The 27964-nt window shown below is 38.0% G+C and overlaps 1 protein-coding gene across 1 annotated transcript; it reads right to left on the bottom strand.

Annotated features, from left to right (window-relative positions):
• Positions 1–263: 263 nt before the first annotated feature.
• nbn (nibrin) lies at positions 264–27221 on the bottom strand (the record flags this gene model as incomplete). Its single annotated transcript, XM_042332167.1, is given in 12 exon segments — positions 264–1361; positions 12454–12503; positions 12625–12738; positions 13124–13282; positions 13674–13757; positions 14664–15120; positions 16523–16801; positions 20130–20259; positions 22168–22265; positions 23024–23211; positions 25285–25396; positions 27121–27221. Coding segments are annotated over 12 exon segments (1806 nt in total), but the record flags the coding sequence as incomplete, so codon positions are not given.
• Positions 27222–27964: the final 743 nt, after the last annotated feature.

Genomic DNA, 27964 nt, shown 5'->3' with positions numbered 1-27964 from the left:
GTTCAGCTCCAAAGAGACTCCACTTACCTCCCCCAACCCCCACCCAGGAGGATAGTTCAGCCGATCTAGATGCTATATCAAGTTTCAACAAAAACAGATATTGAATGCACCAGTAACCAGGAATTGCATTTCAAAGTTCTCTTGAAGCTCCTCATCGATCAGCAAAATTATTCCTTGTCAAATCTTTGTTTTGTAGGTACAGCACTTTAGCTATTTATATACCAGAGTTAGAAAGCACATAAATACACTCACAGACTTTTGAGTGCTTTGAGAATTTTGTCTTCATTAATGGCCATCAATCAGTGGGAATTTACAGCAATAAAACATAAAATGTATATGGAAAAGGAAAAATAGAAAGAAAAAGTAAAGATTAAGATAGAAATATGCAGAAAATAACCACATCCAGAAAACCAGAAAGAAATCAGAATATTTTCTTGCTAATATCTAAACAAGTAGCTCACTAACAATATGTTTTTATGCTAGTCACTCCAAAGTTATAAACCTAATCATGGCAGTTACAATTCATTTAAATTCAAATTAACATTATATCTCTCCCAACACATCACGGTGGCTTCCACTGCGATATTTTTCTTTAGAAAGGTAATTCATTAAACAATTATATTTTTTCCCATTGTAACATACACGTGCTTCAATTTGGATAATAAAATGTATTTGCAGAAATAAAATGCCAGAAATAACAGGAAAAAAACATCCATAGAGCAACACAAAATGAAAGCAAGTTGGAATCAAAGGCAAACTGAAGTGAAGTGCTTTTAAAACACAGATGACAAGCATTGTGATATTAAGAAGGCTGTAAAATACACAATATTAATGAAACTGCATATATTGTCAATGCAAGATACATTTGTACAGTATGTACAATAAAATACTAATATAGATTAACTACAGTATTTGTAAGATTTATTATGAAGCATATAAATAAGCTTGATTTCTTGTTACAATTACATGACTGGTGTTCTGAATCACTCGGTATATTCAAAGTAAACATTTTCCCCAAATAATCATTTTCCAGCGCATTGCTACATTCACCAAATATTCTTCTGTTTGACATCCTGCCACCATGGTTTGCTTGATTCATATAATGCAAGCATATAGAATCCAGTCCACCTCTCCATCAATGCCAATATAAAGGTGATAAAACTTAGACAAAGGTTACTTTGAACACTGGAATTTAACAAGGAACATGCGCCATTAGTTAGAAGCATAAAAAATCTCCACAACTATCAAGTCATCTTCAGCTGCTTTTGGACAGTTGTTTGAGAGGATTAGGGTCTGCTGGCAGTGACATTTGCTTTCATGCACTATTTCATCTTCTTCTTTTGACAGATTTTGGGTCATATCTGAAAACAAATACAAGATGGATCAGAAAGCACATCACTGATCAAGTTATTGCTGAAAACATAACAGAATAACAATAATACTAATCCTTGCGTTTGGTATAGTGGCTTATCACGTCGTCGAGACATTTCAAAGTGCTTCACATGATATACTGTAAAGTGGATTGACTATTTTGTGGGCCAGTTTGCACAGTGTCCCACAAACAACCAGTGGAAGATTTGGAGGATTTGTTGGCTAGGACACAGGGAAAACTCAGTTCGCTTTTCAAATAGTGCCATAGGATCTTTAATGTCCATTTTAACAGGCAGATGGGACCTCGGTTTAATGTATCATCTGAAGGTCGGCACCTCCAACAATGTAACACACCCCAGTGCTGCACTGGAGTGTACCAACATGGGCCTTGAACCCACAAACATCTGACTCAGAGGTGAGTGCTATCACTGCACCAGGCTGACACACATACATATCATCCACATACTAGAAAAATAACCATATTTGGTACCATTTAATATTCCTGTACTGATCAACAATTTTGAAACACTGTTATTCCATTTCTGAAACTCCATTTTAAATGTTAACCAGATGATGTGGTGAAAGGCTATTAAATGATCACAAATGATGAGGAAAAAAAACCGACATAATAATCCTTAACACTGAATAGATAAAATCAAGACGTAAGGCAACTTTGATTCAGTTATTCCTTACCACATTAGGCCCACTGTAAAATAAAGAACAGAAGTGGTACAAAGGAGTCAAAGCAGTGTGTAACCCAACACATTGGGAGTACTAGCATACAGTACGACAGAATGGTGAGAGGGAACACTGCCATCCTTCACGCAATCTCCTCCAACTATTTATCTTCTTATGCTGCCAAATGTGAAATATGTTCTGCAAGGTTATAAGTTCTACATTCTTGTTGCATATTAACAGAACAAGAAGTACTAATAACAGAAACTTCTTGTTCTTGATTAAGATTACTATACCTCCTCTCAGTATAAGGCCAAAGCAGTGATTATCTATTACTTAGAATCTGATAGGGGGCTCCATCCAGTTTCTGATCTCATCCAGTTCACAAACTCAATGGCAAAGAATGTACTCTGCCAATTCACCCAACATTAGAATGTATTCAGTTACCACTGAAACAAATGTTATCAGAACCAACTGCATTAGCTTATACTTAAAATATGTCTTGGAATTCTTCTAGATTTCCATAGATGTTCTTGCATTCGCTAGCCATTCGAAAGGGAGGCTTAAGTTGACTAGAGTTGAATTTAAATGAACAAATCTGAAGCCTGCCATCTCTTTTAAATTCTGGTAACACTTATCTCTATTGCAGCCAAAAAAATCAATAGTGCATTGCTTTAACAATAAAAGGGTCAACAAAGCTAATCTACTGGTATAAATGTGGGACATTTACTTTTACTTGAAAGTAGACTTAAAGGCTGGATTTATTATTCAACATGGCTGCAGCAGGCTGAGAAACCTTATGTTGCCCAGCAACACAAGTCAACTATGGAACCCTGTTGGAAAATTCAAGAGGCTGAAAGCATAGTTTTAAAATGAATCATGCTGGTTTGTTACTGGGTCTAATGAGTGTAATAAAATGGGATGGGGAGCTTTATTTTGTAATTCACAACGATAGTGGTTTTGGTGATGCATTAATGCTGGGAAAACTAACAGGAAATAACATTTACACAAAGTGTAAAGAGGATTGGGTTGAAGTAAAAATACACAAGAAGATACACATGGATGGTAGAACTCATGGAGACTTAATAGGTTGAAATTATGCAATAGTTGACATGTGAAGTTATCAGCAGAAGCACTATTGAGATTAATGTGAGTACACAGTTGGATACTGGATGAGAGAGAAACAAACAAAATAAGTTAAGTATTCAATCAAATGGTGAAGGCCACTATTTTCAGCAGAACAATGTCTTACATACATGCAAATATGCTTTCTTTCCCCTACACACGTGCAAAGATACTTTCTCGCTCCAAATATTTTATAGCTGAAAAATGTCATGGAAGATTCACTTTCCATTTGAACTGGTCACCTATAAATACACGGTCCCTACATCTTACAGTAAAATCTTGTGAAGTACTTGGAGACATTTTAACGATGCCAAGTGCAAGGACTGTTGTTATTGTTCAATTCCAAACTTCTTCACATGGGCAAATAACACACATTCACATTAATTTTCATCACTTGGGAGATTTGTAACTTTTGTAAAATACCTTTAATATGGTGCTAATAAAACTTTAATAAACATATCTGACAGATAGCATTTTGTCATCAAAGATTATGAACTCAGCCAGTTTATCATGTAATTGCTAAAATTAAGATATTTTTGTTATAAAGAAGTAACTAATTGATCACTATTTATAAATCATGAAGTGGGGCTTGACCACACAACTTTCTCACTCATAGGCAAGAGTGCTACCAACTGAACAACACTTACTATTTGCGTCACTTTCTATTTTATGCATCTCATATCCTCCCTGGCAATCTTTTGTTTTTAAACTTACTTTAATTTTGAAATCTGTGTTATTGATAATGTTTATTGTGCTCTGTAGTGTGACTAGTGATATTGCAGTAGATCATGCTTTATCCAATACATTATATGTGATCATAAATTTAGAACTTGTTAGACTGGGGGTATCCTATGCTGCCTAAGAAGGACTCAATTTTCACTTCATAGGTCATGCTGTCTGTTAATGGGAACAGTACTATAGCCAGCATTCCAACGGTATTCTGTGTAAGTGCCTAGATTTCAATACAGCACAAATCTTGTAAATACATGCTAAGGAAAAGAAAATGACTATAAATAAATTTAGTACTTGTCCCTCTAATGTATGTGTTATGGTATATTATTCAGAGGATGCTCCAAAGCAATTTACTTCAAAGCATTTGTCCAACATAAGAAATTTGCTAACAGCAACAGAAAAACGCACACTTGGACTTCCTCATTAGAATGTACCTAAACACCGTTGTTAGTTGAATCCCTATTGTTTCTTTGATCTTTTGGCATAATCTGAAGATCTAAAGCAATAACTCCAAACAGCAATAGCGGCACAACAGATTTATTGAAAATGAAAAACTAGAAAGTCTCAGAAAAATCATTTTTTAAAACATAAGAGCTTTTGATCATGAGTCAAAGGTTCATGAAAGCATTTGCCAACATTTGCTAATTCATTTCTATATTTGTGGTGTAACAGAAAAGTGTACAGCCATCCTCCTTCATTAGAATGTGCTCTGAACAGCACTGTCGTTAGCTGCGTCAGTTCCTATTTTATAATACTTCCCTTATCACACCGTTGAGATGTCTGAAAGTGTTTCACAGAATATATTGTAAAGTGGAGTGACTGTGTATTTTGTGGGCGAAATGCAGCAGACAGCATTGCAGTGCCCCACAAACAATCGTGGATTGAGTGACCTTTTTTTTATTTAACGCATTTCAAATTCTCTCTAATCATAGATAGTCTCTAACCATCTTTTAAAATAAAATCACTTCCCACTTCAAAGTCCAAACTGATATAAAATGATATTCATTTACATTAGGGAGAAGAGAATAAAGGGGTACAGGAGAGGGGATTAGAAGAGGTGGAGGCTTGTATGGAGTATAAACATTGGCATTGACTAGTTGGACTAAACAGCCTGTATCCCTGCTGTAACATTCTATGACTCCATATTAGTTTAATCCAAAGCTTCAATATTACTGACATGGATTCACAGTTACATGACTACAATAGCTATCAAAGCGGTTTTGTACATTTAAAAATCATAGCATGGTCCTTTCATTTAACATTTCTTGAATAGATGCACATAAGGATTTTTATGGTTGTCACCAAGAATTACTCTACTCTAACCATCAATACATTTGTCTCTTTCCAATTATATATTGCCAAAGTGAGCTAAAAACATACTGCACGCAGTGAAATACCAAACAACAACAAGATACCATTTATAGAGCGCCTTTCACGTCGGGAGGACGTCCCAAGGCGCTGGGACCAGAAATACCAAAGAGAATCAATTAAAGGATTAGATATATTTAAATGGAAAATATTTGAGACACTTGATATATTCATAATAATAGCACATCATATAAATTTTGCAACTCTATTTCATTTTGAATGGACTGAAATGGGCTAAATAGATCAAGGTACACGTTACTTAACTATTTTCTAATTGAAAACCAATTCAGAATTTTAAATGTGAGTATTACAGCTTCTATTGGAATAATAATGCACCTTTAGGACAACAAATCTTGTGTGTAAAAAAAATAAATGTTGTTTGAGGAACAATAAATATATAACTCAAAAGGGGGAAATGATGCTGACAATTCAGTCAAGTTATTCCTCCTTACGTTTTATATTTTCATCCCCTGCAACCCACAACATTGGGCAATTTGGAGGGTAAAGAATAAAATTAATATTTCACATGAAAGAGGCTGTTTAGCAATGGAGATGTGAAAGTTAATTTAACATCTGAAGCGATAATGAAGTTAAGAATATAGATGTGAGAAATTAGCAGGAAAACCACTGACAGTATGAAATGGTACCTCTTGGGTTAGACACGAGAAAGACTTGAAAAAAATGTCTTTGAAGAATTGAAAGAAACAATCTCATTGCTCCATCAAAGAGCACAGAAGAGATCCAGGCTTTAATGATTTAATTGTTAGTAATTTCAGCATGTTTAATGTTAAAACAATGCTTGGGAAAATATAGTAAAACAGGTCTGGATAATTATCCTTCATTTCTCTCTCCCACTAAGGAAACAATGAAATGCCTCATGTGCACTTGCATGGTATTTTGTTGATTACAAAATCCCACGATTCTCTCCCCCTTTTGTTGCAGAAAAAAGAAATATCATAGTTGAGTACATCTCAGATAGTGCCTAAAAATGTTTCAGCAGTCGTGAAATGGAAAATATTGTTTTTCTAGGTTAATATGTGATGAATTTGATGAATGCATGAATGGTTCAGTGTTCTGATTTGATGAACAGGCTTTTATCTTTATAATCCTATCCTGATTATCAGCGTTTCTGCTTGAACAGGAAACTATCCCTTTTTTCAAATAAATTAAATAGTTTAACTGGAAATGTATTTCCAGGTAAACATAGTTTCAAAGCAGCACGTGCTTTTTGCTGTATAATGTGGAAAGTCATGTATACAAAAACATAATTCGTCAATAGTTCTTAACAGATGTCAGCAGTACAGTATTGATGTGAAAGGCGCTATACAAATGTAATCTTCTTGTTGTGAGATCGATCATTGCCTTATCCCCATTCTTATGGAAAACTTAGAAGTCATGAATCAAAATATGGCATATTTCCTAACATAATAATCCTTGCACTTGATATACGGTCTTATCATATCGTCAAGACAATTTCAAAGCACTTCATTAGATTTACTATAAAGTATAGACTGTATTTGTAGACAAATGTTTCAGCCAATTTACGCACAACAATTCCCACAAACAGCTAAAGTGAATGAGGTTAAAGTAGGTGAGCTACCGCTCACAGACATGGTCCCCGAACAATGCTTTGCTGCTATGAACAATCTATAATTTTAACATTCTATGACTCTAAACACTGACACAATTATCACCATTAGACAATTCTTTGGTTTTACTCCTGAAATTACCATTTTTCAAATGTTCATTGGCAGCCATGTAAAATAATTGATAGTAGAAATATTCTATTAAGCTAATACAGTGTGAAGCTTTTTTAAGTAACACAATTGGAAGCGTGGAGAAAGGGGAAAATTGAAGTGTTACTATCGATAAAATTTGATTTGCTAAATGGCTCCGTTTTCAAAAGGAAACACAATGTTCAAGTTAGGTCTTGCACAAGAACATCAACTAAATGGTTTGGATGTTACTAGGATCGCAAAAGTTGAATTTGCCAGTCACTTTAGATTAGTTTCAAAAGGAAGCAAGACTTTGATAGTTAGCAGTTGCAACCATAATGTGCTGATCAAACTTATTGTAATCACTCAATTCTAAAATTCACCTTGAATTAAATTATTTCAAAGACTATAAAACAAACTATGGGGTTACAACTGAAATACAAATGACATGCCCTTTGCATTCGAAAGTGAAATATTTGTATACCTTGCTCTGTGTGGAGTCCTGTAGCTCAGTGGTTAGAGCACTCGCTTTGCAAGTGAGAGACCTGAGTTCAATTCCAGGCAGAGGGCGAAACCTTGGGCAAGTTTCCTTACTCCACACAGAGCCTAATAATAATCCCTCCAAAACTAAAAACAATAATTAAATTGGTCATTTTCAATCTACGACTGTTTGTGGGACATTGCTGTGAGCAATTGGCTGCCGCATTCGCCCACAAATATACAGTCAATTCACTTTACAGTGTGTTCTGTGAAGCGCTTTGGGACGTCCTCCCGACGTGAAAAGCGCTATATCAAATGCAAGGATTATTATTATTATTATATCCAGACAGTCAGAACTGCCTTGCTTATTTTCAAATAAGGTTTAGAACAAAGTCAAGCAAACCCAAAAAGTAATTCTTCCATAAATTGCAATGGTTTATGGTAACAAAGTAACACATCCTTAAACACTAAGAGTATTTTCCTCCCACATCTTAAAAGTTCAGACGATTTCAATATTCTGTGTGAAAAAATATCTTTTGTAGAAATTGTATCCTTCCTATTCTGAGTGAGCAAATCACAAAATGCTTTTTTCCCCATAAATCTATAGACACACAGTTTCCTAGCAATTTCACAGAAATAAAGACTACACAAACCTATATTCAACTGCTGCAAACTTTTGTAACCTAATTTTTTGACCTCAGAAGCTGAGGGCCTTATTCACTCTTTACCAAGACGGCTTTCAGCTCATTGCAAGCAAGCCTTTCCTATATGAATGCATTACACTCACCACATTAATGTTAGAAGAAAGAGAATTGAATATTTATGGTCTATACATATAAATGCACATCTAATAGCCATCTAATGTCTAACCCGTTTCAAAATATCTGATAATTGACTGTTCAAAATGCAAACATTGTTGCACTAAAACCTTTTCTTCACGGTCATTCTTAATTCTGCCAATTTGATGAAAAGGCATGTCTATAGATCACATGATAGTTATGATATCACTTTTATTATGAGTCAATTCTTTCAGAAAAAGAAAAATCAGTTCACATAGAGCACTGTGTCTTATGTAATGCTTAGGAAATGCCAGAAAAGAGTTTCATTTGAAGACCATTTTATATTTTACTTTATAAAAGGGAAACAAAAATAATCTGTATTTTTTTTAACAATGAGAAAAACAAACAACAAAAATTACATTTGTATAGCACCTTTCGTGTCGGTAGGACATCCCAAGGCGCTGGTCAATCAGTGTTTCGAACCCGAGCTGGGGGTCAGGATCGGAGAGGGTGGAGGGCAGGGAGGTAAGGAGGGTCAAAGGCACGATCAAAGAGGAGGAGCTTGAGATGGGTCTTGAAGGAGGCAAGGGAGGGGATGAGGTGGAGGGACTGCAGAGGGATGGAGTTCCAGAGGATGGGGGCAGAGTGGCTGAAGGCCCACCCGCCAATAGTGGGGTGGACAATGCGGGCCACGTGAAGCAGGGCTGAGCCTGCTGAGCAGAGCGGGAGGGCAGGTTGGTATGGGGTTAGGAAGTCACAGAGGTAGGGGGTAGTGAGGCCATGAAAGTGAGGACCACGGACTTGAACTGTATTCTCTGTGTGATGGGAAGCCAGTAGAGTCAGGTGAGGATGGGGGTTGATAGGGTCACGGTTCCTGGTGCAAGAGAGGACACAGGCTGCAGAGTTTTGGATGATCTGTAGGCTACGAAGGGAGGAGTTGGGGAAGCCAACAATCAGGGAGTTTGCATAGTTGAGCCTGGATGCTATGAATGCGTGTATGAGGGTCTCGGCAGCCTATAGCGTGAGACCGTGGCGGAGCCGGGTGATGTTGCGGACGTGAGGAAATGCGGAGTGAGTCATGGCATGGATAGGGTATGAAGGACAAATGAGGGTCGAGCAGGAAATCGAGGATCCGTATTGGCTCTGTGAGATGTCGAATGCTGTCTGCACCGGAAGTATGGAGGCGCTGACGGGAGCCAAGCAGGAATCTTGTTGACATTCAAGTGCAGAAAGTTAGGTCTCATCCAGGACTTGATGTCTGACAGACATTCTGTGAGGACAACAGTGGTCCTGGATTCAAGGGTGGAGGCAGAGAGGTAGAGTTGGGTGTCATCCTCATATATGTGGAAGTTGACCCTCTGTCTGCGGGTGATGTCACCGAGAAGGAGTATATAGATATTGAAAAGGAGAGGGCCAAGGACAGAGCCGTGAGGAACGCCACATGTGACGGTGCGGGAGCTGGAAGAGAAGCTGTTAGTGGCGACAAAGTGGAGATGGTGGGAGATGTAGGATTCGAACCAGGCAAAGGCAGGTCCACAAAGGTTGTGCTGAAAGGAGAAGGTGGTGTAGGAGGATAGAATGGTCGATAGTGTCGAAGACAGCAGAGAGGTCGAGGAGGACAAGGAGTGAGAGCCTGGTTGCAGATGTTCAGAATGTCGTTAGTAACTCTGACCAGGAATGTTTCCATGCTGTGGGCAGCACGGAAACCTGATTGAAGGGGTTCAAAGAGGGAACGGTAGGAAAGAGCAAACCTGGGATGTGATGACTCATTCCAGGGCCTTGGAAAGGAATGGGAGGTTAGAGATGGGGCAATAGCTGGAGAGTAGGTATGGGTCCAGGGAAGGATTTTTGAGGATGGGGTGATGACAGCTGTTTTTAGGGGGGGTGGGAATAGTGCCAGTGGATAAAGAGTGGTTGATAATGTTGATTAAAAAAGGAGCCAGGAGGTGGAGCTTGGAGGTGAGGAGAAGGGATGGGGATGGGGGTCGAGGGAGCAGGTGGTGGGCTTCATTTTTGAGATGATGGAGGTGAGGGAAGAGGGGGAGACAGGGTTAAAGGTGTGAAGGGAGGGCTGGGTGGGGGCAGCGGTGGATGGAGAAGATATAGCCGAACGAATCCCCTCGATTTTACATTTGAGGAAGTCCAACATCTCCACCCAAAACAACAGCAAAATACCTTTTAAATAAGGGCAGACTGCTGAGGTCCCTGACAGACCAAGAGGTATTTTGCCTTGGCCACAACCTTCTGGCTCAGAAGCGAGAGTGCTACTTACTGAGCAATGGGACACATTCGCGGGAATACATGACAAAATCTAGATACTCCTAGAGTGTCAAATCTGAATCTATTCCCAGTGGACTATTGGGAAGGTAAATTTGGAATCTCAAGAATATCTAGAATTATAAGATTTCAGGAAATCTGAGATCGAACGTGGAATATTATTTTGTAATGTTTCATCAGGAACATTTCACTAGCTTTAGAATTTCAAAAATGCTGGTGAATGATATCTCGCCCAGCAATCTTGGTTCTACATGCCGAAGCTGAAGCCATTGTGCTGTTCTTAAACAGACGAGCAAACAATTAAATCAGCAGAATTAAGCCAATGTTTGCATTAACAGTCAGCAGATTTAAAATCAACATTTGATCCAGCAGTCAGCTGCTGAAACCATCAGCAAAATGCATATGTGTGTAAGAAAACAAGATTGTACTGATGTTGAATTTAAAAATAAACTAACGGTAAAAAAAATCAACTAATGTTAAAGTTAATTGTATCAGTTTGAAGAGGAGGGAAAATAGATAATTAACAATTTTACAGTTGTTTTTGCTCATTTCTGGTGATTCAAATACAGTATCGCAGAATGTGTATTCTTGCGATAAAATAAGTTTCAAACATTTCACACTAAAAGGATTCTGGAATGTCATCAGCTGGGGATATCTTCAATATATCCTCTCCAATGAATAAGGACAAGGATCTCCTTTCACAACCTGGAAGTCCCTCTGGTTGGGGAAATAATTCTCGCAGGTGACAGGGTAACTATTGGTAGGTGATAACAATTAAATGTAATGTATCCTTTTAAGTTTACTTGAACCTCTAAGATAAGGCAGATTCAATTCATTCAGTTGATACAAAGATCTTGTGTTTTGACATGCTACACGATTCCCAAAACGTAGACAGTGTCTTACTCCCATAGCGATATTGCTTTCAAACCAGCTACTCTGAGGTGTTTAATTGATCTGCCTTCCAATATTCTCTTCCTCAGAAGACCAAGAACCAAGCTAATTTTTATGTGCTTATCAGGGCATCAGAGGAGAACCTACATTGATGTCACATTATAATAATAATCCTTGTGTAATAAAGCACTCATCACAGTCTTCAAAATATCTCAAGTGGTTCACAGAGATTTGTGTATTTATAGGCAAAGGCGGCAGCCAATTTGCACATAAAACAACAAAAAAAGGAAACTGACCTCCGCATTTACTTATAAATACAGTCACTACATTTTTCAGAAAACCTCAGTGAAACACTTTAAGATGTTTTCAAGGATGTGATAAAGTGCTGTATCACACTATGATTATTATTATAATGCAAAATCTATGGAGGGGAAAGGAATGAAACACAGTAATACTCCAATTAAATGCAATTTCAACATATAACATCATAAACTCCATATTGTGGAGTTCTGTAGCTCAGTGATTAGGGCACTCGCTTCGCAAGCAAGAGACCTGGATTCTATTCCTAGCAGGGCGAAATGTTGGGCAAGCTTCCTTACTCCACAAGCCTGTTTACCTAGCAGTAAGTAGGAACCTGGTCATTAGTCGATTGGCGAATCGCTTTTCCGGGGATAATAATCCGTAAAAGAAACAATAATAATTTTGTCAATCAACCCACCACTGTTTGAGGGACACGTTTCGCCCATAAATATGAGGTCAATTCACTTTACAGGATATTCTGCGAAGGCTTTGAGATGTCTAGAAGACGTGAAAAGTGCTAACATCAAATGCAAGGATTATTATTATTATTGAAGCCATTTAACAGTAAATCTACCTTATGCTATTGATCAGTTAACAATTCAAATATTCTTTCTATTTTACTTGCATAACAAGGTCAACGCACAGGAGTAAAATGGCAAAGCAATGGCACCGGAGTAAACATTTCTAGAATTAATTAAGATGTGCCTTGTTTTTTATTAATTACAATGGTTTTCTCCTACCTGAACAAGTCATCTGCAAGAATGTCATCCTTAGCTTGTTGGCTCTGTTCCTGTGTGTAAAGTGAAAAGTACACATATTGTTCATATATTTACTTATGCATTGCAAAAAATAATCACTCAAGAGGAAATATACAGTCAAGCAATTGAACAAGATCTTTCACTCCAGCACACCTCTATTTCTTGCCTTAACCACTCCTCCATTTCAGAGTTATTTTTGGTTTGATAAGCCTTGAGGTCTGTCCCCCCAATAATTCTGGGAAGTCCTTCTCCACCTGGGTACAATACCTGCCGCAAAAGTCAAAAACATGTGTAAGCTACAATAGTGTAATAATTATGCAATCAGTTGTGGAAATTTTTTTAAAAACTTTTTAAAAAAGCTAGATCTGAATTAAAACAACTTCTCAACAGTTCAATACATAAGTATACCTCACATAATGTTCTAAATCATTTTGCATAGCTTCAATTTACTTTACCAGTACCACACAATATGTTTCTTCTTTTTATTTTAAAAATATTTTTATTGACACAGAGACAGAAGTCTTTGCAATGAGATAATAATGAAAAACATCTTGTAGTAGAACTATAGATTTTTTTTTACTAAACCACTGTCTGAAACCTCTGCAGTTCTGAGATCAAAACAAAAAAGATTAAAAAGAGATAAATCAGTAACCTTTCTGAACTTCTTAAAGTTCTTCACTTGGCTGTTGTCTGCATTTGAAGTGGGAACTATCTTTTGTCTAGTGTGATTAACAAGCGTCTTGAAAACAGTTAGCAGGAGCTTGCTTGGAAGCATCTCATTATATTCAGCTTCATTGAATAATTTCTCATGCTGGAAAGAAATGTACATTGTCACAGCAGTTGTAGTAGAACTGAGCCCTGTATAGGATGCTGTTCAAATGTAAGTAACAGTTGCATAAGTAACATAAAATTACTTAAGATTTAGATTTACACATTGTTACTAACCACATTTTTGGCCATTCACTAGAAATTGCTCTTTTGTCATGAAGTTAAACAATATACATATAAGAAAATATTACATGCATAAAATACAGACATCGCAAATTGTTTACAAAGGACTTTTCGTGCACTTGTAACTAAAAATGATGGCAACAAAAGATTATTTTGTTGGTAGTTTTAGCAAACTTTAGTAAAGTTTATTTTATTATTACTTTTTTATCCTTTTCAGTAAAGTTAGACCTTATTGAACCTCAAATACTTACATTATTTGACTCATTTAGGGATACAGCCAATGGATCCAGAATTTCAGTCTTCTGTTTTACTTCTGATGTACGTTTATCAGAATGCTGGATGCAAATAAATAATAAGGTCAGACCATTTTTTCTACTTCATTATTCCCACATGCTTGTAGTTGAGAGTAAATTTACACCCAAATGATATTTCTACCCAACAAGCATTGAGGCACATTGTGTTAATAATTGCAACTCAAGGTACTTCCTGACTTTGACTTACTCCAGTTCCTTCAAGTCAGTTTTCCCCACTGTATTATCAATATATTCTTATCAAACAAACATATTGAAGCTTGAGGAGTGATGCTGTGACTAAATTATAAAGCCATAGGCAGAAGAATTATTTTATATTTTTATCCCGATTTTCCACTTCCAATTTTTTCCTTTCCCCCTCTTCTCTTGACAATGTCTGACTTTTTCTTCTACCGGAACATGGTCAATGGACACCAGTCATCCATACTTCATTAAAGTGACCATTATTTTGAGCCTTGGCAGTGAGTGTTGGCAGGCTATCCACCTATTTCATACATGCACACGTGCCAGCAGGAATATCTCGACAGAAATCATAAACAAGAGCCCTGTCTCACTTTCCCCTCGCCAAACCAGGAACACAAGCAATTGCAATACTCTGATGACTGGCCTGGGTGAGATCAGCTAAGTCAGCATGGAGCAGGAGTTAAAACTGTAACCTGTAGGGGTTTGTGCTGCACCAGATGGTGCGATTACTTATTAGACCATCAAGGCAGCTGCTCTTTTCTAAATTGTTCTCCATGTGCCTCTCGTTACCCCTGTGAACACAGCTTGTCATACTGCACCTTGAATTACGTTAATAAAATAAATAGCATGAAAAGCTCAAATGAGGACTGAAGAGATAGTGCTCAACTTGGAAAATCTATTAAAAAATAGCTGTTTCGAACATTTCATAATCAGAGCTGAAGTAGTAATAATAAAAATGCTACTCACAAGGAGTTTGTGGTCAAATTCTGCTTTGGATGGTTTTTCAGGGAGAGACAAATCCTCTGGTTCTACCTTCCTCCTCTTACTTATAACCAGCCATTCCTCTCTGCTGGGTCCAGCATCATCTTCCAGAATTCCATCTACAGGCTGGATGTTAAAATCATCAAGTCCCTTTCTTTTGTTTGACCTGTGCACTTCATCAGCAAGCCTAATGCTTTTGTCAGGGACATTAATGCCAGTTGTTTCTCTCTTACAAACAACTTCACAATTCCCTTTTGAACCCTCAGTGGAGGATCCTATTATGAAGCTTGCTGAAAATCTCTCAGCCTGGGTGAACTGAGTGAGATCGAGGTCTCTTCTTCCCACTGAAGGCTCCGACATGGAGGTCTGATGGATCAAGGATGGTTTTGAGTCCTCCGTTCTTGCAAATTTGCTTTGAGTCGATTCATCCCCCTGTCTTTCTCTGTTTAAGTTAAAAAAAGGAAAGGTTTGAAATCTTTTTTTNAATAACTAAATAAGCAAACGTAAAAGAATGAAACAAATCCTTTTACGTTTGCCTTTCAAATCCCATAAATTATGTTCGGGACATACATGCATGCAACCACCAGGAAGGTGGAAGGTGAACAAGACGGACCTTGGTCTTTTATTGTCTAGCATTTCTTATGTTATTTACAATTGCTTTGAACCTTTTCAGCATTCAAAACAATGTTTGTTTCACATGAACAGGAATAATTAACAGGAATAATTATACTTATGTAACGCCTTCACTTCAGGTGAACATCGCAAAGCACTTTACAAAGACTAAAGTGCAGTAAGAAGTAGGTGTTCAAGCAGGATTTGAAAGCAGAGAGAGAAGGGGCAGTGCAGAGAGATTTGGGAAGAGTAGGGGGAAAAGTGGCTGAAGCTTTGTCCGTAGATGGTGGGGCAGAGTGGGTGGAGGCATGAAGCAGCCTGGCAGAGTGGAGAGAATGATCGGAATAGTAGTTACAGGAGATTGCAGAGCTAGGTAGTACAAGGCTTTGCAGCCATGTGAAGATGACGACAAGAATCTTAAACTTGATCCCTTGAGTGATAGTGAGCAGTAGAGCCAGGTGAGGATGGAGTTGATGAGTTCATAAAGCCTAGTGTGGGAGAAGATATGGACCGTGGTAACAATGCTAGATAAGTAGGAGTGAAACCAGGAATATGCAATTTTGAATGTGGATCAGGGAGGAGAAACAGTGGCAAAGGATGGAGTGGTCAACAATGTCAATGGCAGCAGAGAGATCAATGAGGATGAGGAGACACAGAAACCTAATCGCAAACAGAAAGGCGTGTGACTTAGATCAGTGCTGACTCTGTAGTAATGTCGGTGCAGGAGAAGCCAGAGTGGAAGGACTCAAACAGGAATGGTGGAAGAGGAAGGAACAGAGCTGGGAGACAACATGTTTGAGAAGAAAGGCAGATTGGAGATGGGTTGGTAGGTAGAGTTGGAAGGGATCCAGTGTACTTTATAAAGGAGAATTGGAGAAAAAAAGCAGTTCCTTTCTTTCCATTATTTAAATTTACTTTCAATTTACTGACATTTCCCTTTTCAGATTCAACTTGAGAAGCAGATGGCTGCTTTGTTTCATTTTAACTTATAAAAGAAAAAATAAGAAAATCTTTGAAAAAATAATGACAAAGGCAAAAAAATACAAAAGCAGATGTCTTTGTCCCTTCAAAAAAAGTTCCTTTCATGCAAGCAATAAAAACAGTTACACTAAGAACAAACGTAAAATGGACAGCTAATAAATAATGCAACAGAAGAGAAAAGTACCATTAAAGGTTTCACTTAGCCTGTCAAAGGCTTCACCTGTCATTTAATTGATAGGTCAATGCCTTACCTTTTCCTTCTTATTGGCTGAAAGAAGTCATGGATAGAACTGGACTGAGGTTCATTCTTGTCTTTGTTCCTCACACTGCTAAACATTGCCATTTCTCCCGGCTCCTCGTTTCCAGTGTTAAAACTTCGGCTTTTTTCTTTCTTCGATTTTGGTCTTTGATCTGGTGAAAACATGCTGGTTGCTGGATGGATTACCACTGAAATGTCTTGAGATACAATCTTGCTTTCTTCGTCTGTTTCAGGAGTCTCTTTTACCTCCACTGTGGTGTTTACATTCATCCTGTAGCAAGATTGCGATTAACATCAATATCAATATTGATATTACCATGTACAGTCTAATATCAGAACAGAAAGGTATTCTGCCCATATGCTGGCTTAATGAAAGAGATATCCATTTTGCCTGTGTTTCATTATTAATTAGGGTGCAGTTGAGGAATTTACCATCACCAGTTACTAACCATCTTTTTCCTCCCCCAGAACTCTCAAATAAATTTTTTCTTTTAAAAAAAACAGTAAGTTAAGGGTTTTCTGTAATCTTTGTCAATACATTTCACAAATATGCATTGGACAATTGCAATATTTAAATTAAAAAANGGATGTAATGAAGTGCCACAGCGCAATTACAATAATAATCCTTGCATTTCATACAGCATCTGATCAGGTCTTCGAGACGTCTGAACGCTTCACAGAATATACTATAAAGGGAATGGACTGTGGGCGAATTTTGGGGGCGAAATGCAGTAGTCAATTGTGCACAGCAGTGTCCCACAAACAGTCGTGGATTGAGTGACCACATCTTTTTTATTGATTTATTTATTTTTGAAGGGATTATTTCCCCCATAAAAGTAATCCACCAATCAACTAACAACAGTTGTTGTTTACTGCTAGGTAAACAGAGGCATGTGGAGTAAGGAAACCTGCCCAACATTTTGCTTTGCCTGGGAATCAAACCCAGGTCCTCTTGTTTGCAAGGCAAGTGCTCTAACCACTAAACCACAAGACTACAATGATGTACAACACACTATTCTAATGGCAGGATGTCGATTTCATACCACCAGAGTACTGGCAACTCAGCTAAACAAATGTAGAAAATGTACAACAATTCCTTAAAGGTAGGAAGAATAGGAAATATAATGTTAAAACTGTAGAATAAGTTAACTCAAATAATTCATAATGGCCAATTACCTGCCAACTCTATCAGACTCTGAAGCAGGATCCACATAAGAGCACAACAGGGAGCCTGCAATGTTTACCTGAGCAAGATTAAATCATTGTTTATGTTCTGAATCATGTTTGGATCAAGTGTTTTGTTAGCCTGGCTCAGTTGGTCACACTCTCACCTTCGAGTTCAGAGTCTGAACTTACAGTCTATATTTACACTCCACAAAAGTGCAGAGGGAACACTGCATTGTTAGGAATGCCATCCTTTGGATGAGATATTAAACCGCGGTCCTTTTTGTCTGTTTGGGTGGACAATTAAAGATTCAATGGCACAATTTGAACAAGAAAGGAGTTTCTCCTGGTGTCCTGGTCAATAAGCCCCAGATAAAATTGGCGATTCACATCATGGCTGTTTGAGGAACATTGCTGTGTAAAAAGTGTCTGCAGGCATTCACCTAAGGAATATACTGTCACTACACTTAACTGGTAAATCATGAGAAGTGCTTTGTGACATCCTCTCGACATGAAAGGCATTACATCAAAAGCAAGAAATTCTATTATTTCCTAACAGTGAGTTGACACTTATTACATGCATCCAGATTAGGATTATTGAAGAACAAACATAGTTTATGAGATACTCGCCGATTTATAGAAATCTGTTTGTTGTAGAAACATAGAAACAGGAATAGGCTTTTCAGCCCATCAAGCCTGTTCCACCATTTTATAAGATCATGGCTGATCTGTACCTCAAGTTCAGTTACCTGCCCTTACTCCATATTCCTTATTACCCTGACCTAACAAATATCTATCTACCTCCGTCTTGAAAATGTGAATGGATTCAGCCGAGGGTTGTGCTGAAGGTTACCCAACATAAATCTTCCACCCACATAGGGCAAAATCAATCAATTTTCAACTTTACAATCTCTATTAATAGAGTGACACTGGCGGGAGAGCCTTCAGCCACTCTGCCCCAACCTCTGGAATTCCATCCCCCAGTCACTACGCCTTACCCCCTCCTTAGCCTCCTTCAAGTCCCGCCTCAAGTCCCTCCTTTTCAACCGTGCCATCGGTCACCCCCCATCCCCTCCCCTCCCTTACCCCCCCAACCCCAGTTGGAGTCTGAAAAGCTGTACTCTGTCCAGCGCCTGGGGACGTCTTCCCGACGTGAAAGGTGCTATACAAATGTAATCTTGTAATCTTGTTGTTATTGTTGACATCTCATATTCAGACTTGTTATAATGTGTGAAAGAGGAGGAAGAGTAACAGGAAACTGACCTCAGCAACACCTCAACCTACACTAAGTGCACCAATCTTTTTCAGTACCAACCATAATGTTGAAGTTGTGCTGCAACAAACTAAAGATAAGCTATTTAAATTGCCTCTCCATTGGAGTCTACAGCTAATAAGAGACCACAAAGGGAAGAAAGATAGGAACATCTGTCTCTATTCAAATAATCATTTTGATTGTTTATAATAACTGGTCACAATTAGATATTTGTAATATCCTACGTATATAGTGCTTAGTCTTCATCCTTTTCACAAACTGTTGGCTGACATTGAAGAACATAGTATGAATTTTCTGAAATATTTAAAAATGTTTGCATTCTCAATTTGTTTTAAAATATCGTTAAATAATAATAATAATCCTTGCATTTGATAAAAATGCACTCATGGAGTCCTGTAGCTCAGTGTTTAGAGCGCTCGCTTTGCAAGTGAGAGATCTGGGTTCCAATCCCAGCAGGGTGAAACCTTGGGCAAGTTTCCTTACTCCACACACCTGGTAATAATCCCTCAAACAAAACAATAATAAATTGGTTATTTCAATCCATGACTGTTTGTGGGCTGCCGAATTTCGCCCACAAATATACAGTCAATTCGCTTTACAGTCTATTCTGTGAAGCGCTTTGAGAAGTCTAGAAGATGTGAAAAGCGCTATAACAAATGCAAGGATTATTATTACTATTATTATATAGTGCCTTATCAAGTCTTCGAAACGTCGTAAAGTGCTTCACGGAATATACTCTGAAATGCTGTACACTGTCCAGCACCTTGGGACGTTCTCCCGACGCGAAAGGCGCTATACAAAAGTAATCTTGTTGTTGTTGTACAGTGAATTGCCTGTATTTTGTGGCCGAAACACTGCAGCCAATTAATTGCGTATCGCAGTGTCCAATAAACAGTCCTGGATCGAAGTGACCAATTTATTTTTTATTTTTTTGAAGAAATTATTACCCCTGTAACAGCGATCTGCCAAGCAACTAACAAACGGGTTCCTACTTACTGCTAGGTAAACAAGAAGCGTGTGGAGTAAGGAAATTCGCCCAACATTTTACCGTGCCGGGCATCAAACCCAGGTCTTTCGCTTGCGACGAGAGTACTCTAACCACTGAGCTGCAGGACTCCACAGAAATCATGTCATTTCTGATGTAGAGTTGGATTTTGCTTACCTTGTATTGGTCCTTTGTGTATCTGGTACATATGAGGTATGTTGTGAGATGCCTGGTTCAGTCATGTTGTCGACATCCATCTGCTGAGAAAGTGTAGGCCTTGAAATTGTTTTTGAAGAGAAGTGCATTTCTAGAAGAAAAATAAGGAAAAAAGCATAGCCATCAGCCAGTTTGCTTTACACGATAATAAAAAAAACTCCATAATATAATGATACTGTCAGGAGCATTGTATCTGCAAAGAGATGAAGAATTATAACAATAATAACGCTTGCATTTGATTATAGTGCCTTATCACTTCTAGACGTCTCAAAGCGCTTCACAGAACATACAGTAAAGTGAATTTACTGTATGTTTTGTGGACGAAAGACGGCAGCCAATTGTGCACAGCAGTGTCCAACAAGCAGTCGTGGATTGAGTGGCCAAATTATTATTATTCTTTTAAAAAATTTAAAAATTATTTTTGAAGGGATAATTACCCCCGTGAAAGCGCTTCGTCAATCAACTAACAACTGGGTTCCTATTTACTGCTAGGTAAACAGAGGAGTGTGGAGTAAGGAAACATGCCCAATGTTTCGCTCTGCCGGGAATCAAACTGGGGTTCTCTCACTTGTGAGGCGAGTGCTCCAACCAAGCTACAGGACTCCACGTCATAAATTATCATATCATTTGCCTAAAACATACAGTGAATCCTGTGAAGATGCCCTTTCTGAATGTGAAAGACACTGTATCATATGCAATGATTATTTATTTATCATGGGCATAATATTTCTGTACGTTTGGTTCATCACACACGAGTGAGTCATCAACATGTCTAGTCAGGTGCGTTCTTAGCTACAATTCTTCCAATCTCACGTTAGCTGTTATAGCAATTGATTTGCTATTCTAACAATCAATTACTCATGCAAATCTCAAGTTTAAAAGTAAATTTGCAGCATCATATTGCACAATTGGTGCAGATGCAGCACTGACACTAAACACCCAGTATAATTGCAGCATCTAATTTCATCCAAAATTGTTAAACTTTGTTGTTATATTTAGAGTGCATCAATAAGCGAATTGAGTATGGTGGCATTGTCCTGATACAATTTTGTAAATTGTTCTGTGAATTGTAAAGCTTACCTGCAATTTTAAAAAAGTACTATCCATTATTAACAAATGCCAGTTTCAATTTTGTTAATTTTCAAGAGGCTCCATCAAGGCAACGCTTTTTTAATGAAACATTTGCCAAGAGTAGCAAGAGACGTTTGATGCAAAACATTCCCCAAATAAATGACAGAAAATCTCCTTCCTTAAAGCTTAACATAAATTTTAGGAACTAAAGTGCCATGTAACTTTCAAGCAAATTATTCAACTCTCTGAAAGGCTGATTGATTTGAAATTTACACAAGACGTTATTGATATAATTAAATTCATTGAACAAATTCAGCATTTAATTTTTATAGGCTAGATATTAAGCATTCCCATTATAACTTCCTTAAATAACAAAGGAATTGGAGGAATTAAAAGTATCATACAAGCATGTTATCTTCTACACAGAACTCAAGATAAAATGCATATGTAATAATCCATAGCAGTCTGATCTTCACCAATTGTTTTCAATATAACAATTATATTTGTATATAAATTAAATTATATAGTGACTATTCACTTCACAAACATACACCTAGAATTGAATTGTATGGAATTTTGAGGAAACTTAGTCCCTGGTACCTAGGTACCAAGGAACTTTTTTGTTGTTTGAAAAATGCTATCCTGTAAAGATCAACATATTGCAGCTTGATAGATTGGAATCCTGATTTATACAGTGATATTTATTTTGTGACAACATTGATATTATCAACCTTCACAAAGAGCAACAGCACTTTACAGAGAAAGTGCTGGACAGAGCAGAGGAGGGAGGTTACTGCATTAACAAGTAGAACAAGTATTAAAACTGCAGTTATTTTATATGTGAGAATATATGGCATTGCAAACACTTTCTTTATCCCAAATGCAGGTTAAAATAAGGAACAACCAAGGGTATAATTGTCATGCTCACCTGAATTGGGATTACTGAGCGGATTGCAATAAATATCTGTTGAGATGTGAATAACTGCTAATCCAACTTCTGCCTCAGATATGGTCCGTAGTCCTTTTCTAGCCAATCAAAAGAAAATATTATTAATAAATGAATCAACTAAATGATGGCCAAAAATGTTAAACTATGAAACGCAGCAAGAAAGTACAACTTTCACATGATGTCATGAAAAACAACTGCACCCACAAAAGCCATTTCACACTACACTGAACCCTCAACTAGCCGGACTAGTGGTGGGGTGGGCGCGAAGATCCAGTCCGGCGAGCAGGAATTTCCAGCTAATTGTAATTACAACGCTAGTATTGACACTTTCAGGCATTTATCAAAAATGTAATTGCTTGAAACCCATAAGTAGAAGAGGAGCGAACAAGCTATTTTCTGTTCGCAGGCTTCAAACAATCTTGAGTCAAAAGTCGATATCCCTGGCCAAGGTGAAGGCCAGCAGGGGCAGTAAGACTGTTTAGTGTGGTGTTGGCCAGTGGGCCGGGGGGAAATTTCATTCGTGCAGAATTTTTTTTAATTTTTAGGTTTCGTGTCTGATCCAGCTAGAGTCAAATGCCATGTGCCCAGAGTCCGGTGAGACGTAGGGAGGGATACTGTATTTTAAAATAGAAAGATTGACATTATATAGCATTATGCTAAAACAAGAGTTGACAACTTGCAAAATGTAGATTTTCTAAAAGCAACATTTAGCTATATCTCAAGAGATGCTTGTAAAGAACTCAAAAATCACCTGAATAGGACTATAAAACGAATACGGTCCTGTCAGTTGCTTTTTGATAAATTATAACATTCTGCACTGAAAACAGTAGCTTACCGTTGCAATGTGATCAGGGCTGAGTCAATCCATTTTTTTGTTGAATCCGAAGCAGTCTGGGAATCGGATACCCCCACGTCTATGACACAGCTCCCTGGTGCTTCGAGAAGAGACAGGTTTGGACCCTTTTCCTCTATAAGCTTAACATTGCCTCCTCCTAGAGTTACAGCGGGACCCAGTCTCTTGTGCTATAAAACATAAGCGTAATTTATAGTAGTCAGAATCCCGAATGTATTTTTTTTAAAATCTTGCATGGTACATACACTATCCTTTTTCAAACATTTGAGAAAGCATTGCGAATTCAGGATGTTACAGAAATATCAATTTCTTTCAGATTGTAACATTCGTCCACAAAATATACAGTCAATTCACTTTACAGTATATTGTGTTAAGCGCTTTGAGAAATCTTGAAGATGTGATAAGGTGCTATATCAAATGCAAGGATTATTATTCTCTCTTCTGGTTCAATAAGTTGCAGGTTGAAAGTGCTTGAGCCCATAGTCTTGGCTGACACTCCAGTGCAATACACCAAGGGGGTTTTGTAACGGTAAGAATATCATCTTTCAACCAAGGTCTTGTCTGCCTGGTGATGGGGTTGGAGAGTGAGGGGAGGGGTTAAGAACACTTGACCCCAGAAATTTTAATAATCCTTGCATTTGATCTAGCACCTTACCACAAGAACAACAAAATTACATTTGTATAGCGCCTTTCACGCTGGGCGGACAGCCCAAGGCGCTGGACTTATGGACCCGAGTTGGGGGTCAGGGTGGGGGAGGGTGGAGGGCAGGGGGGGGAAGCAGGGAGATCGAAAGCACGGTCGAAGAGGATTCTCGAGGTGGGTCTTGAAGGTGGCGAGGGAGGGGGCAAGTCGGAGGGACTGCGGGATGGAGTTCTGGAGGATGGGTACAGAGTGGCAGAAGGCCCGCCCGCCAATAGTGGGGCGAGCAAGGCGGGGGACATGAAGCAGGCCAGAGGCTGCTGAGCGGAGGGAGCGAACAGGGTAGTAGGGGGTTAGGAGGTCGGAGAGGTAGGGGGGAGCAAGACCGTGGAGGGCTTTGAAGGTGAGGACCAGGATCATGTCTTCGAGACATCTCAAAGTGCTTCATGGAATATACTGCAAGGTGAATTTACTGTAAATTTGACTGTACCGGCAGCCAATTGCGCAACGCAGTGTGGATTGAGTGACCAAATTATTTTTTCAATATTCTGGCTAAATATAAAAATAATCCTTAAATTTGATAGTCCTTTCACATCAGAAGCAAGAGAGTTTTACAGGAATTACTATAAAGTGAAGTAGCTTTGTACCATAATAATAATCCTTGCATTTGATATAGCGCTTTTCACGTCGGGAGGACGTCCCAAAGCGCTTCACAGAACACACTGTAAAGTGAATTGACTATATTTGTGGGCGAACGCGGCAGCCAATTGCACACAGCAATGTCCCACAAACAGTCGTAGATTGAAAATGACCAATTTATTATTGTTTTTGGTTTTGGAGGGAATATTATTAGGTGTGTGGAGTAAGGAAACTTACCATGTCCCTTCCTCATTCAAATTCCCGTGGTTATTCATCTCATTGTGGTTTGTGGAATATTGCTGCTACAGAATAGCTGTTGTGTTTTCATACATAACAACTAACACCACTTTAATACTTTCCTAATTCAAAGTACTGAGGTCAACGTATTGCCCTCATTGTTGTCCTGGTTCAGATCAGCTAACACAGCAAAGTTCAGATTCTAACCTCTAACCTTCCTGTCACTATAAATTAATGTTGCATTGAGCAGAGCCTTTACCGACTTGGCCATCAGAAGAGTTTGATACTATTACTTTTAACTGTCTCATGTTGGTGTGCAGCAATTAATCAAAGAGTGCGTAATTAAAGCCAAACAACAAAAATCCAATTGTATTGAAGTGAAGCAGACAAGCTCTATTGTCAGGATTCCTTTCATTTCCTTTGATATTGGTCAGAGTCCAGTTTGCAGACAAAACATAGCAAGGTGGTAATTTGCAGGAGCATACATCTTAAAAAGATAATTTTGAAAATATCTTGCGCTAAAAAATGAATGGGCACACACTTTAGATTGAAAATACTTTAGCTTCGCCTTTAAGCTATTTTTCTTTTTTTCCCACAAACACTCTTAGTAGATCATTTCATGTTTAGAATTTATTCTAATGGTTGACATTTGCAGATTCAAAAAAATCACAATTAAGCCTGATAATATGACAGGCAGCTTCCTTTCTAAATGCATCCAGTACAATACCTGTTTTCCATTAAAAAATATGAATGTTTTGCCTACGAAAATCCATTTCCTTTCTGGTTTTATTACCATATCTTCGGCTTTGATATTTGGTTCATCAATAGGAGGGGAAAAACTGCAACAAAATAAAGTAAATGAAGTCAGCTCCTGTTTCACAGTACCCTGAACATTTTCATTTGTGCAGGGAATAAAATATTTTAGTTGTTAGTCAAATATAACTTATGATGCTTGTAACTAACAAAACTGAATGTTTCTTTCTGAAGCAGATTTGTTGTAGCAGATAAAATTTCCAATTCTGTTATACATTCTGTTTAAAAACCTCTGTGTCACTTGCACAAAGCATTTTTCTTCAGAATGATTCCCATTCATTTATTTCTTCTCATTATTTAACCAACAATACTAACTCCTCACCAGTTCATTTCTGATAACAGGGTGACCCTACTGGAACATGATGGTTTGGATCCATAAACTCGGATCTTGTGTTATCACGAGACATGCTAAAATATATCTGCCCGTCAGTACTTCCAAGTCATCCTTTCCAAAGTGTGTCAGCTTCCTGTGCAACACACAGGAAACCAGTCAGTTGGTGCTGAAAGCTAAACTGTAGTGTTCTTCTGCTACAATTGGTTTGTAAGTAATATAAAATGCTTTGGGGAAATGTTTCTTTTGACATGACAGGAACTATATAAATTCATGATACATCAGGGATTCATTGGGTTTTCATTATTTCAATGTACTAGAAACTAAGCAATAAACATGAACACACTGTATTTGCAGCCCTCATCAATCCTAATTCTGTCATACACGCACTCTGCTTAGAAACGGACATCATAAAGACTAGCAAAAGACCAGAAATTCAAATGCCACTGCTCCACTGTACATAAATGTTTCAAATTTTATACAATTAAGTACATCTGAAGGAAATCAGGTTTTATTTCTACAGGGTTTTTTACATTTATACTGCTTCTAGGTGACCTCTAGTGGCAGCGACTATGTACTGCAATCCAGAATTGGATAACTGCATTTCATCACAGCATCCACAAAAAGATTTGGGAAGGTATCTGCAAGAAATATTGGTATTGATAATTTTGTGTTCTACACTCTTATTCCAAAAAAAGGCTCATTAAATGTTCAATCCTAACATAACAATCGTTCTCATCAGTTGATCTGCTACATGCCAGAATTAATAACTAAAACTCGAATAATTCCTTTTTTATACCTGTTCTTTGTGAAAGATTTGTATGAACACTTCTGCACAAATTTTTTTAAAAAATTAAATTTTAAACATGCTAAAAACGTTTAACGAGCTTCAGATGAAAATGGCTCTAAACTTCAGCAATGAGGCAGCTCCAAACATTTTGAATAAACACAGTGCAAATGTTTCAGAAATGAGTATTTAACTACTTCCTTACGAAATGTAATTTTGTTGTTGTTCCTTGAGGGGGAGATAAATGCGTAGCACTGAGCTCGCTCCAAGTTGATGAGCTTGGCGACGGAATGTCGGAATCGAGTCAATCTTTGTGGCAAGCACAATTGTATGATTCCTGACTTGCCAGACAATGACAAGCTGTGCCATTTTAGCTGTTTAAACTCCAGCAGTACCACACTGGAGTACGCTTTGGAGTCCTCAAACCTTGACTCTTGCCGAATATTTCCTGGAATTGGGTTGGTAACATATACTGTACTTGGCTTGGCCCTGGGATCCGTTACTGTGAAGCGCTCCGGCGTGGAGGGCGCTATATAAATCCAAGTTGTTGCTGTTGTTAAAAGGTCTTTCAGTGCAAATCATTACACAAAGTGGATATTTTTTTAAAAACAAATTATATAAATTACCGCTACCTTTCAGCACTGGGAAAATGTTGTCTACTCCGGATGGCTTCAGCAACACTGAGAAAAAACTGTGGTTTTACTATTGGTCGGCCACAAATCATTGCACAGATAGTCTTAAAGAGGGAGAAAAAAACAATAGAAATGTAATTAGTACAAACAGCAGATATTAATTGAAACAAAACATGATCAATACAACATGTGTTGTTGTATACTCCTTCCCCTACTGTTAAACACTCTACGCTGCATGAAGAGTACTGTATAAATGCAAGTTGTTTTTGTTGTTTACTTCCTCCATCAGAATGGCCATAACACATATAGGTATAGATATTTGGAACCTAAATAAGTGTTTTAAAATGAAACAAAATTATTATTAACAAGCTAAAGATAACAAATATATAGTAGACTTTTTCAGAATATAATAAAGGTAGAAAAATAATAATAATCTATAATCCTTGCACTTGATACAGCAGCATTCATGTCGAGAGGACGTCTCAAAGCGCTTCACAGGATAACACTGTAAGGTGTAGCCACTGGTTATTTTGTAAGTGAATGTGGCAGCCAATGTGTGCACAGCAAGTTAGCTACCCCATCATCAACAGTAACCTGGACCGTTGCAGATATGCGTGGCTCACGTATCGGACGAATGAGACGACCTCAGTGGAGGAACTCGATGACATCTTCTAATATCAAGTAGGTCACCTTAAAACCAATTCAGCCCGAAAAAGACCTTCCCCCCAGGAAGACAGTCACAAGTTGATCAGAATATATGTTTCTATCATTAATGTTTAAACATTACCTATCTCCTCATTCACCACGTGACCTACCACTTTAAGAAAAGTGTAGTGTCATCTGA

The sequence above is a fragment of the Callorhinchus milii genome, unplaced genomic scaffold (genome assembly GCF_018977255.1).
Source record: "Callorhinchus milii isolate IMCB2004 unplaced genomic scaffold, IMCB_Cmil_1.0 Scaffold2, whole genome shotgun sequence".
Classification (NCBI taxonomy): domain Eukaryota; kingdom Metazoa; phylum Chordata; class Chondrichthyes; order Chimaeriformes; family Callorhinchidae; genus Callorhinchus; species Callorhinchus milii.
The sequence above is the reverse complement of the archived record's forward strand: the minus strand, read 5'-3'. Positions and strand labels throughout refer to the sequence as shown.